At 43.6% G+C, this 13,991-nt stretch overlaps 1 protein-coding gene across 2 annotated transcripts in view; it reads right to left on the reverse strand.

Moving 5' to 3' along the window:
• The window catches only part of CPPED1 (calcineurin like phosphoesterase domain containing 1), an 85,730-nt gene that overhangs the window by 22,357 nt on the left and 49,382 nt on the right, over nt 1–13,991 (reverse strand). The window contains exon 3 of one of the 2 annotated variants that reach the window (XM_073362375.2): nt 7,417–7,839. The exons of the other annotated variant lie outside the window; for it this stretch is intronic. Within the exon in view, the coding sequence (XP_073218476.1) occupies nt 7,417–7,839 (423 nt within the window). The remainder of the gene's footprint in view (nt 1–7,416; nt 7,840–13,991) is intronic. 2 annotated transcript variants of the gene reach the window in all.

Genomic DNA, 13,991 nt, shown 5'->3' on the forward strand with positions numbered 1-13,991 from the left:
GAGGAATGTAGAAGTGGCCAGACCAGAATGTTAAAGGATTAGAAACAATTACAGAACATCTAGGTAGCTAAAATTTAGTTACAAATTAAATCTTCAGTACCCTGAAATGTAATGTATGACGGACAGGAAAGGTTTCATCTTTGAGTAGAAGCCACATATGAACATCCTAAAGAAGTCTATTCCCCTGTCAGCAAGAGAGCGGAGTGAGGTTATTTAGAACTTTAAAACTGCAGCACCATCTTCTTCTAATGAAATATAGTCTTACTTACAAATAAACCCTTTAGAATATCAGTTTTGCAGCACCAGGGAAAAGGGGTCAGGATGATTATGATATAATTGCACTGTAGTGGAACAGAGGAAGTTAGTTGTGTGTAATGCATCATAAGCCCTGGAAGGGTAATTCTATCACAATAATTAGACCCCGGTCCTGCCTTATTGTTTAATTATACTTCTGTGATTCCTAGCCCCCCCTTCCCCCCCAGTACTGTTCTACTCTTATTTTCCCTTAATAATGGAATGAGTGCAAGAACTGTGTGATACTAGTACCTTTAGCCAGCCTTTACAGGCTGGAAGAAGGAAGGGCTATGTCTCCACATGGACCAACAGAATTGGCTGGCCATTAAGTTGAGCATTCTCTATACCTTTTTAAAAGGGGGGGGGGGCAGGACAGGGAGTGCATGCCAGAGAGCACAAAGACTCTGGAATCGCTCCCACCCTTGACGTGGGTGAGTCTATAAGGAACAATCCAGCTCTTAACCTCAGACTGATTATCTTCATCTTTATATACACTGTTGCTTAATATAAAGGCTATTTGTCTATTTCACCTTCAAATATATATATATTTTTAAACCACAAGATAAATGTCAGGCTTTCCCCCTTTTTTAATTAAAAACACCACCACCACCAGCAGACCTTCCTTGCTTGCTGTTTTACGAAGAGGTTTTCTTCAACTCTGCATTTCTAAGCAGCACTCTCTTGGGCACAAAATCATCTTTTCAAAATCTCTCACATAACAGTGTCTGTAATCTTGGTGTCATCCCTGACCACAAACTCCTCTTCCCTAATCTCTTTGGTCTATAAATCTGCTCACTAAACTAGTTCCCAGTTCAACAAAACTTTTAATTACATTTGTGTTCTGCTGAATTAGGGCTATCGGCAATCACTTTACTGGGTGAAGCACTTACTAATCTAAGCAGTCCCACCAACCTCGTTGCTCGTGTATGCAGAGTACTAAGTGTTTGCAGGATGAGTACTTAAATTGACCTGTAGTTACATTTTCAAGTCACAAATATATGTAATTTACTGACAAAACTATACTTATTTAAATAAAATAGAGTCACAATTAATTATGCTTTGTACGAAATAAACAATTGTTCAGTTTTAAGAAACAATATATATTTGTTCAAGTAATATGAACTAAGGGCCAAGTTTTCAGTGTGACCTGCACCCAGCCTTTCACATACAAAACTGTGTACACATACACTTGAGCCTGCACTTTTCAGGTGCAAACACCTGTGAACGCACTATAAAAATTTGAACAGCTGAGCACGCCTACAACTCCTTTAGAATCCATTGGCTCCAACTGATATTGCAGGTGCAAATCCTAAAATGCACAAGCGTTAGGGTAGGTCAAATATGTTTTCACTCCATATGTTTCACATAGGTTTTCTTCACCTTCACTGAGCGAGAGAGAATGTGTGCGCACATAAGGGAGACTGGCCTTTTCAAACAGAGGTCTAAAACTCAGAAGTTAAAGCATTATAGTTTCAGAAACAAATTTCTATTTGCTGATAAAAACTGTTTTGGATTGAGCTAATCTACTATTACATTCAAAACCAAAAATCTCTGATTATAGACAGGAAAATGGATAATTTGTTAGATATATAGTTATCTGTACGGTTTAACTTCATAAAGTAATAATACACATTTACAAGTGCCAGATTTTCAATTTATAAATATTTATCATAAGGACATGATTTTATCTTTAATTAGCTCAACTGTTAAGGACACGTCTAATGTGAGAAATGTAATTCAGCATTTTGCACCAGATGTAGCTTCTGTCAGTTAGTCTTTTATCTTTGTTTGTAATGAATGAGATATTGAAATCAGATTAAAAACATATTAAACATGCAACTGATTATTAGAGTAACCGCACCAAATCTGAGCTCTAAACTTGAAAAGGATATTGAGGTTTCTGAAATCAAGTTAATTAATCTGAAGAAACTTTATGCAATATTTGAATGCTAAAACACCATTTACTTCCTAAATATCTCCATGTACTTTTTCTTCATTTATAGTACAACCAAGTTTACCTATTGCTATATAGCCCTTTATTAAGTGCAAATGTCTTCCCTATTTCACTTTCCCTGGCAATTTCTTCCCCGCCCACCCCCAACATTAAAATTGCTTTTTGGTATGAGAGAGACAGACAGACAGACTTAAAAACAGGAAAAATATTCCAAGTTCAGACAAAAATATCTTGTTAACCTTTACAGAAGAGAATTCTTTACTAGAATTTTTCATCATTACAAACCATTTTGTATAGCATTTCAAGTCATTCCCACTGAGGCAGAGAAAAGTAGTAGAACACTGGCAGGTGAGGGCGTGGAGGGGTGTTAAAAAACCTTTCATTAAAAAGACAGAATAATTTTCTCAGCTTAGAAAATTAGAATAAATATTAAGTGATCAAAAGGTTAACCTCCTTAACCTGCAAGAGCCAGAGTGTCTGGGTTTTTTTTCCCCAGAAAATAAGCAGAGTACACTGGGACTTTGTTATCTATTGTCTCTCTCTTTCCTCCATGTATGTATGAGGTGAATTATATGGGGGAAAACCAATTTCATAACCAAGGGTGTGCTGAAATTGATTAATTCTTGGGAAAAGCATAAAGATAGAAAATAACTGGTGTCACTACACATCTGTGCTACCATGATAACTGTTTTTTATACTCCTACAAAGAAGGCTCTTCAAGAGAATAATAAAAATAAAAAAAAAGGAAGCAGAATGCATCTGTTACTAAGGAAACTCAGCCACAGAGAGTTCTGTTTTTGAGTCAGAGAATTTTTCACAGCTTATTTAGTTAAGCTGTTGTATTGCTAGCTTTCTAGCACTTTATCCTCATTTCATTTGTTTAATTAATACAAATGTAGTAAGTGATCCGAACACAATGTGGCTCTTATTATTTGGGAGTGGGTGATTTGTTCAATAGAGTGGTCTTTCATTACTGTCTCTTTTTCCCATAAATTAAAGCTATCTTGGTGCTCTGATAAAGTTTTAACATATTTAAAGTATAGACATTTTAAGTACAGCTACCAATAGATTATGAAATATCACTGAAAGAAGAGAGACTATAAAAAAGCCATGGATGCACCAAGTTAAATACAACAGCCATGTACTATTTAATGTTATCTTTAAATTAATTAACTCTGTAAAACATTATCTGAAGAGATGGCTCTTTGAAGTGTTAACATGGTTGCAACCAGCCAGAAAATAGGAATGATTGACCTTTATATACTGATAAAGGTTTCAGGCAACCAAGTTTCAGTTTAATGGCAGGATAAGACTATGCAAGATGTAGTTTTGTGAAATACTCTGATAGGGAGAAGCACTGTATAACGTGAACTTTAAAAGGCAAGTGGAATGCTAATTTTCAGTAACACTATTACTCTGGGGGAATTCTGCACCACTGTGCGTGCATAATTAATGAGCAGTGCATACTTTTAATATTTTGCGCAGAAAAAAGCTTGTGTGGGAATGTTGCGGCAGTTCTGCCTTTTGCCCACCAGAGAGCATTGTGGTGCTAGAACACAGCAGCTGCTCCAAGCCAGCTGGGGAAGAGAAAGAGCTGGTCTTCTTCACAGCACCCGCTGTGGGGAGCTATGGGGAGACAGACAGCCTGGGCTGCTGAGGGGTCAGATGGGGCTCATAAAGGTTAGTGGGGGAGGACAGACTGGGGCAGGGGCTGAATGGGAGCTGATGTGCAGAGCCACATAGGTAAAGAAAGAGGGAGGTGCAGAGCTACAGGGGGCAGGAGGTGACTGAGAGGGGGCACAGAGTCACATGGGGACGGGGAAGGGGTGCAGGGCCATAAAGGAACAAGCGGGTGGCTGAGTGGGGGCACAGAGACACTTGGGGGTACAGGGGGTGCAGGGCCATAAAGGAACAAGCGGGTGGCTGAGTGGGGGCACAGAAATACATGGGGGAACAGGGGGTGCAGGGCCACATGGGAGTACAGGGGCAGATGTGCCTGACTGAATGGGAGAAGCTAGAGGTCAGCCAGCATCTACATGGGGAAGCTCCCTAGCAGTCCCTCTCCACCCCCGCAACCTCTTCCATACTTGTCCCACCCATACCCAACAACCCTCCAAGTTCATACCTAGGCTCCTTCCCAGAAATTATTTCCCTCTCCTTCAGCTCCTTCGTTAACCCAGACTCCCTCAAACCCTTTTCACTGCTTCTGAGGGGTGCAGGAAATACAGTTCTGTATTGTAGTTTAAATGAATTATTATTACTCAGAGTTCTGTATTAATATGCCTAGTAAAGGAATCTGTTTGTCAAAAAACATTTTCTGATTATTTTTTGTTGTCTGTATTGCTACAGACATACTTGCTGATAGGTATTTTGAAACAAATGACCAAAAATAATTGAAACTGTTGTGATTAAATTGTGTTATTTTGACAAATAAAATATGCAGAATATTGCAGAATTTGAAAATACTGTGCAGAATTTTTAATTTTTTTGGTACAGAATTTCCCCAGGAGTATATAATGCACTAGTGCTTAATACAGTATCATTTACAATGAAGGCATTTTACATAAATTAATTCTGATATCAAAGGAATAATGCCACAATTATAAAATGGTACCAAATGTTAGTAAGTCAACTGAATGAAAATGAACTTGGAAGACAGCAATGTTTTGACTCTACATTAATGCCTATTTACCTCCGGGAGACTTATGACACCCATTTCATTTTAGGCCTTGTCTACACTGCAGAGTTTTATCGCTATAATTAAAGCACTTTAAACTGCTATTCCATGTCCACACTGCTCGTTGTGTCGGCAGAGTACATCCACACTAGCAGCTCTCGCATTGGCAGAGAGCAGTGCACTGTGGGTAGCTATCCCACTGTGCAACTGGCCCCAGGGTTCTTTGGGAAGGGTTTTCAATGCCTCATGGGGCAGGTACAGCATCACATGATGCAGGTTGCACAATCCTATCGTTCCATGGGCATCGTGCTAGATTGCCAGCCGCTTTTCAACTGAAGTGTGCGGGGGGAAGCACGTGATGGGGAGTGTGTGTGTGTGTGGGAGACAGACAGAATGTGTGTCAGGGGAGTGTGTATGTGAGAGAGACAGAGTGTGCGTCGGGGGAGAGGGAGTGTGTTGGCATGCTGTCTCTCTAAGTTCAGCCAACCACCAAAAGCAACCAGTCCTGAGGCGGTGAAGGGGGACACCCCCAACATCAGCCCCCGCCTGCCTGCACAGCAGTCTCACACACATACACACACGCCTCTGCCTGCTTGCCTGTGTGTTCCATAGTGCGGGAGAGAGCAGCATTCCACATTAATGATTTCCTCTTTGCTGCCGGAGCTGAGTGGCATGCTTAGCTGTCAGAACTTCACAGAGCTCTGAAAGGGAAGGGGTGCCTTCCTGTGAGGCAGAAATGCAGGGCAGCCAAGTTCAAAACAGTGAGGAGAGAAGTCATGACCGACATTGTGGGATACTGGGGGAAGCCAGTTACAGTGATATAATGAACGGCAGCATCTACATGGACACTTTGTCGCAAAAAGCTCTGTGCCTCTCATTGAGGTGGTTTTATTTTGTTGCTGAAATTGAAGAGTTTTGTTACCAAAAGTGGCATTGCAGCATGTACACCTCCATTGTTTCGTCGCCAAAAGCTGCCTTTTGACGATAAAACTCTGCAGTGTAGACAAGGCCCAAGTAACACTATCTCACACATACATTTTTAAACACTTTAAAACAAATGTACAAGTATTTACCTGATTAAAGATATTTCCTATTAAACTAGTACTGATATGAACAGCTCTTTAAAAAAACTCCATAAACAGATATGCATATTGTATTTTTCTTAAAAAATGCTAAACAATTTAATTCACAAAGATTAAAAAGGACAAAATGGAAAGGTTATATTTTGTACAAGAACCTCCACTATGATCTTCCAGGATAGTCTTGAAAGAGGATACTTTTCCTTATACCCTTATATTATTTCCCATCCCTCTGGGACATTTTATTTCATATTAGGGTCAGGTTGGCAGCAGGGATCTAATAACTAAAATAAAATGTGGCAGAGTATGATTTTGTAATAACGCATCTGTGAGGTATATTGCAATGTCAGTGAATCTCTGTGATAGAAAAGGTTTAAATTTTAACAGTACCAAGGGATAACTTTGGGTTTTGTTTTGTTTTTTAAAAACAAATGTATTTTAAAATGTTAAAATTCAAAGATGCTTGCTGAACTACTGCGATAGTTTCTGGGCTTGGGAAATAAAATATTGACAATTTTTGCAGGGAACATACACACCCATAGGCATAGACTTAAATACCCCTCAAAACATGTATGTGAAATTCTGGGTCATTGTTTTAGAACAACCATACCTATTCTTTTTTGTGACTGGTTCACGCAGAGTGCGTTTTAAAAATGGACAATGACTCTGAAGTGATCAAGGTAAAATACATGGTGATATGAAGCAATGACATTTCATTGTGACAGCAGCTCTTCTTTTTATGGGGAGATGTAAAATGGGAGGTGTCCTGCCCGGCTCACAAAGTTGAGCTGACCTGCCTGAAACTACTCTTTACCATAGGTAAACCTTTACACCTGTCAGATCAAACAGATTTGTCAATCACATCATTCTAAACCAGACCTGAATCAGTATTATCTGGTGCTTCACTTGTATGGGATACAGCCTATTCTCTGGATCTAATTTTAAAAAATATTTATATATTATACACAAACACACACACACACACACTTAGCAGTGGGAGGCTTCAACCTGTGGATACTGTCCATTCACACAATCAAGCATCTTGGGACACATCTCTCTTACACTCTTGTCAAATAGGCAGTCCAAACTAATGGCTGTCAAGGAAGGATTATTTGTTTGTTTGTTTGTTTTTCTTTTTTTTTTGTGTGTGTGGGCGGGGGGGGAGAAAGTTTACCTACTGTATGTAGTTCATTTGTGTTACCCCAGTTAACCTCATTCTTTTAAATGCTATACAAAGGAGTTTCTGCCCTGAAGAGCTTACTGTTTAAAAGATAGAACCTGTAAAAAGGTAGAGGAAAGAGAGAGGAAACACACTCACCCACCCAATGTCCACTTATTGTATCCCAGGATATGAGCTGTTCACATCATAGTGCTGAAAAGAAAAATCAGTTAAATGCAAGTAGCAGCGATACCTGCTTTATGAAACTTTTCCATCAGCTCCTGCCGAACCGACTTCTCCAAGTTAAAATAGTCATGGTCTTCATCCGGGTTTTGTAGAAATAGAGGAATATGCTGAAATACTATTACATGTTTACACATCTGTTTTTCAGCTACAGCCAGTTGTGCATCAAGCCACTCATCTTGGGCCTGCTTTAACTCAGGACATTTAGAGGAATCAAAATATAACTGTGAGTTAAGCACAAGAAAGAAAACTCCTCCAACCCAAAAACTGAAGTAATCATCTCCCCAGTGCTTGCAATAATCATCTATTGTTTCAGGTGTTGGAACATTGCCGATATCGTGATTTCCGCTGACAAATACCAATGGAATGTCTTGGTCAATGTTCTTCAGGACATTTTTCAAATCTTGTTCTTGGTCCTTTCGCCACTGAGTTCCTATAAAAAGAATGGAGTTATTTTACCTTTTATGTTTATGCTACACTCTTCTACCACCACCACTTAAATTTTGTTAATACAGACAGCATGGACAGTAAAACCAAATGACACTGCTATCCAGATAAAGCAAATATGCAGCAGACAAAATGTATAATGTTATTCTTTAATTATATTTTTAAGGTATCCGTCAGTCATCTAAGCTTGACGCCTTCTCTACTGTCTGTTTCCTTCATGCCTCCCTCCTTCCTTCCATGGCCAGTATTCTGCCATTCTCTATACCTTTCAATGCACAAGACTGCCGAAGACAATTTACAGATTGCCCAACAGTAGATGCCATAAGGATGTGTGGTCAATATTCTGCATCAAACACATCATCTCTCTCCCCTTTTTTCCATCATAAGAACAGCCATACTGGGTGAGACCAAAGGTCCATCTAGCCAAATATCCTGTCTTCCGATAAGGTGCCCCAAAGGGAATTAATAGAACAGATAATCATCAAGTGATCCATCCCCTGTTTCCCATTCCCAGCTTCTGGCAAACAGGGACTAGGGAAATCATACAGACTGATGATCCATTGAGGAAAATGCAGAATCATTGGAAGGTGTCATTCAAGTTCGTGTACAAGGTAGCAACTGATGAAATGTCTGGTTTATACTTCATAGGTAGGTAAAAGAATGGAGTTTTTGTTCATTACTAGAACTGCTTCAGCAAAAACAATTAGTGTCTTGTAGAAACTCATTTAGATTGTTAAAACAGTCTTGTACTATTACTAAAACATGGGATTAATTTCAAGGAGGGGTAACTGTGCACTTTACCAATTTGTTTTCCTCCCCCCTCACGTCTGACTTATAATATGCTTGTCTAAAATATTTATCATTCTCTGACACGAAGTCCTATTACTCTTGGGATGGGTATATTTAAACACTGGAGAAATATACATGATGTCATGAAAAGTTAGGAAAATGTCTTTTTGAAGGGTGTTTGTTTATTTTACGTTAAATAAAAGGATAGAAAAACTTTGTTCTACATTTGAGAAAAGAATACTTTTTATATATAGAGTTGCTATTATAAATGAATTAAAGTATTACATTTCTAAAAAAAAAAAGTATATATTTTACCGCAGGGAACAATGTTACAAAAGTAAATTTCACAGTTGGATTTTAGAAACCAAGAAGCCATTTTTATAAAACTGGGATTGGATTTTTATAAGTCTTTATTTACAAGGAGGTCTGAATTGAGACTCACATTGCAGCAGTGACCATAAATGCAACAACTATGCAAAACATGTTCACTTAAACAAATTTAGAACTCTCAACTACATAGATTTTATATAAAATCTATTACACAGGTTTTTTTAATTGCACCTATCACTATAAGGTTTATACAATTCTTTTTCATGCTTCTTCAAAGTTTCTAGAATCTGAATGCTGATATAGCCTTGACTTAAAAAAAAACAAAACAAAAAAACGGTTACTCACCCTTTTTGTAACTCTTGTTCTTTGAGATGTGTTGCTCATATCTATTCCAGTTAGGTTTGTGCACGCACTGCATGCACAGAAGTTGGAAACTTTTCCCTAGCCCTACCCGTCAGGCCGGCTGTGGAGCCCCTAGAGTGGCGCTGGTATGGTGCTCTATATATGACCTGCCGGCCCAACCCCCGTTCAGTTCCTTCTTGCCAGCAACTCTGACAGGGGAAGGTGGTGGTGGTGGTGGGGGAGAATGGAATAGATATGAGCAACACATCTCGAAGAACAACAGTTACAAAAAGGGTGAGTAACCGTTTTTTCTTCTTCGAGTGCTTGCTCATATCAATTCCAGTTAGGTGACTCCTAAACCTTATCTTGGAGGTGGGGTCGCAGTCAAGGTATTGCAGACTGAAGAATCGCCTTGCTGAAGGCCGCATCCTCACGAGATTGATGGACGATGGCATAGTGCGACATGAAGGTGTGCACTGAAGCCCATGTGGCAGCCCTGCAGATTTCCTGGAGAGGTACATGTGCCAGAAAGGCTGCAGGAGGCTTGAGCTCTTGTGGAGTGAGCTGTAACAGCAGGCGGAGGGACATTTGCCAAGTTATAACTAGCACGAATACACATTGTGATCCATGAAGATATCTGCTGGTAAGAAACCGGCGCACCTTACATTGGTTCCACTATAGCGATGAACAACTGGGTTGTCTTGCGGAATGGCTTTGTTCGATCTATGTAGAAGGCGAGCGCCCTTCTGATATCCAGTGAATGCAGCTGCTGCTCTCAAAGATTAGCATGCGGTTTTGGGTAGAAAACCGGCAGGAAAATATCCTGGCTGACATGGAAACGGAATACAACTTTTGGTAGGAAAGCTAGATGAGGCCTAAGCTGAACTTTGTCCTTATGGAAAATGGTATACGGTGGCTCACACGTGAGAGCCCGTAGCTCAGAAACACGTCGTGCTGAGGTAATGGCCACTAGGAAGGCAACCTTCCAGGAGAGACAGAGGAGCAAGCAGGAAGCTAGCTGCTTGAAAGGGGGACCCAGGAGATGGGAGAGGACTAAGTTAAGGTCCCAGGCCGGCACAGGGGGCTTCATCAGGGGATGGACTTTTTCCAGACCTTTTAGGAAATGTCCCAATGTGCAAACATGGAACGCCCGGCAATGTCTGGGTGGACTTTAAGAGAGCCAAATGCCAGATGCTGGTTTTTAAGTGCACTAAATAGTCCAGGATGCACAGGATTGAAGCCTGGAGCAGGAGCACCTGCCGTTGAGCACACCAAATGGAAAACCTTTTCCACTTTGCTTCATACATAATCCTGGTAGAAGGTTTGCGGCTTTCCAGAAGCACCTGTCTCGCCGACTCCGAACAGGCAAGCTCAGCCCAGTTCAACTACAGATCCTCCAGACCATGAGATGGAGAGATTGAAGGTCTGGATGGAGGAGACAACCATGATTCTGTGAGATGAGGTCGGGGGTGAGAGGTAGATGCAGCAGGGCGTGGATCGACAGATCCAAGAGAGTGGGGTACCAGCACTGGCGAAGCCAAGCTGGGGCCACCAGTATGACGTCCGCCTTGCCCCTGCGGACCTTGAGAAGCACCTTGTGGACCAGAGAAAATGGCGGGAAGGTGTACAGTAACTGACCAGACCATGGAATCAGGAAGGCACCCGCGATCGAGCCCGGGCTGTGACCCCGGAAGGAGCAGAAGGTTGGATGCTTCCTGCTGGTCCGTGTGGCGAACAGATCAATTCGGAGAAACCCCTAGCTGCGGAAAATGGAGTGGATAATGTCCATACGAATTGATCATTCGTGTATAAGGAAGCGTCTGCTCAAGCTGTCTGCCAGTACGTTCTGAACGCCCGGCAGATATGAAGCTTGGAGAAGGATGGAGTGGGCTAGACAGAATTCCAACAGTAGAAGGGCTTCCTGACATAGAGGAGACGACCGGGCCCCGCCTTGTTTGTTTAAATAAAACAAGGCTATGGTGTTGTCCGTCAGCACCACTACACAATGGCCCTGCAAGTGGGACAGGAACACTTGGCATACAAGGTGGATAGCCCTGAGTTTTTTGATATTGATATGCAGGGCCAGCTCCTCTACCTGCCATACACCCTGAGTCGTCAGGCTTCGGCGATGCGCTCCCCAGCCCAGCACGGACGTGTCCGTTACCAGAGTCAGAGTGGGTTGGGGAGGGTGGAACGGGAATCCAGCCACCAATGCAGGGAATTGAGGGTATGCCTCAGGACGGTGAGCACCATGTCTGGACTGTCATGGCCCGGGCGATATGTGGACACCAGCCACGCCTGTAGGGGCCTGAGCCTCAACCTGGCATGCTGCACCACGTAAGTGCAGGATGTCAAGTGACCCAGCAGCTTGAGATACTGCCTCGCTGTGGTAGTGGGAAAACTACAGAGACCGGCGAATATGTGTGCAAGGGCTAGACATAGGGCCTCTGGGAGGAATGCTCTCGCTTGGTTTGCATCCAGGACCGCCCCCATAAACTCTGTTTGGGTTGGAGTGAGAATAGATGTGTTGACATTGAGAATGATGCCCAAGTGGTTGAACGTGTCTCTGACCATTTGCACCTGTGATTCTACCTGCTGGTGAGACCGGCCTCATATGAGCCATTCATCCAGGTACAGGTAGACATGCGTGTGATGGCGGCGAAAAAAGACTGCCATGACCATAATGCATTTGGTGAAGATGCGAGGAGCCGTGTACAGGCCGAATGGGAGGGCTGTGAACTGATAATGCGTCTTGTTCACCACGAAGCAGAGAAAAACGTCTGTGAGACGGAGTGATTGAAATGTGAAAATAAGTGTCCTTCATATCGAGGGCGGCGCACCAGTCTCCCGGATCCAGTGAGGGAATGATTGTGCCCAAGGATACCACGCGGAACTTCAAGTTGACAATGTATTTGTTGAGGTCCAGAATGGGCTGTAGGCCTTCTTTTGCCTTGGGAATGAGGAAGTAATGTGAATAGAATCCCTTGCCTCTGAGCTCCTGAGGCACCTCCTCCATGGCTCCTAGAGCAAGGAGGGACTGGACCTCCTGAATAAGTAGCTGCTTGTGAGAGGGGTCTCTGAAGAGGGATGGGCAAGGGGGGTGGGAGGGTGGGGAGGAACAGAAGTGGATAGACTATCCCGCCTCTACCATGCGGAGGACCCATCGGTCCGATGTAATAAAGGGACCATGCACGGTAGAAGTGGGATAGACGGTTCAGAAAGGGAGGATAGCTGACCAGGTTGTGGACTGGTAACCCGTCCTCATGCGCATCTTAAAAAGGTGTGCTTAGGGCTTGGAGGGGGCTTGGATTGTCCCTGGCTCTGCCCAGGAGGAGGGCACGATGGCCTGTGCCGAGAGTATCTGCTCCTCCTACGGGAGGAATCCTGCCTGGGTCTAGTGGGGAAGGATCGCTGTTGGGTGGGCTGTGGCTTGAACGGCTTTCTCTGAGTTGCCGAAGTATGCATGCCTAAAGACTTAATGGTATTATGTGAATCTTTCAGGCTATGCAGTCTCAAATTGGTCTGTTGGGCGAAAAGGGCTTGACTGTCAAACGGGAGATCCTGGATCATTTGCTGGACTTCCGGTGGGAGAACTGGAACCAGGTGTTACGTCGCATGGCGATGCCAGATGCCAGTGTGTGTGCTGCCGCGTCCGCGATATCCAGGGAGCCTTGGAAAGGAGTCCGGGCCACGAGCCTGCCCTCCTTGGCAATGGCCTCCAGCTCTGTGCATGACTCAGATGGGAGAAGCTCCTGGAACTTCTGAAAAACAGACCAAGAATTGTAATTGTATCTGCTAAGGATCACGAGTGATTAGTGATCTGAAGGGAAAGGCTACCTGTGGAATAAACCTTTCTCCCAAAGAGATCCAGGCATTTCGCATCCCTTGATTTAGGGGCGACCCTGCCTTTCTTTTTCATTAACCGCATCCACCACCAGGGAGCATGGGGTGGGGGGGGAAATAGGTAAAAAGGTATTCGTACCCCTTAGTGGGGACAAAGTACTTCCTTTCAGCTCCCTTGGCCATGGGGGAATGGAGGCTGGAGTTTGCCAGACTGTTTTGGCACTAGACTGAATAATTTTAACAACTGGCAAGGCTACTCTAGAAGGCCCTTCTGGTGTCAGGATGTCCACCACAGGGTCCTCTTCTTCTACAATCTCTTCCACTTGGAGGTTCATGTTCAGGGCCACCCGCCGGAGGAGCTCCTGCAGTGCCCTGAAGTCTAAGGGAGGTGGGCCGGATATGGACGTGCCCACCACAGCCTCGTCAGGAGATGAGGAGGATGCGACCGGCAGGACCGGGTCTGAAACAGCCCCCTGATCTGTTGGGTCCGGATCCTCCTGAGCACCAGGAGTAGCCGCCACTGGGGGTGGGGCTGGTTCCAGAGTTTGTGCGGTGTCTGGAGGAGGGAGCTGAGGGTTGCCTCGGGAAGACGGGACCCTGAACATGGCAGGCGGAGGCACAACGTGTGTGTGCGTGTGCGCATGCGCACCCTGGGCCTGGTGGTACACTCAGGGGGTCCAGAACTGCCACTGGGGTTGCCAGTGAGGCACTGAGGGGTCCTGTCCGAGACTGCCTGAGCCTGATTGGTGTACGTCCGAAGCGCCCGATGCCCTACCCGACCTAAGGGAGGGAGACTGGGAGCGTGACGGCCAAGGGAGCCAAGTGCACCAAGGA

This window comes from Lepidochelys kempii, chromosome 10 (assembly GCF_965140285.1).
Source record: "Lepidochelys kempii isolate rLepKem1 chromosome 10, rLepKem1.hap1, whole genome shotgun sequence".
NCBI classification, from domain to species: Eukaryota; Metazoa; Chordata; order Testudines; family Cheloniidae; genus Lepidochelys; species Lepidochelys kempii.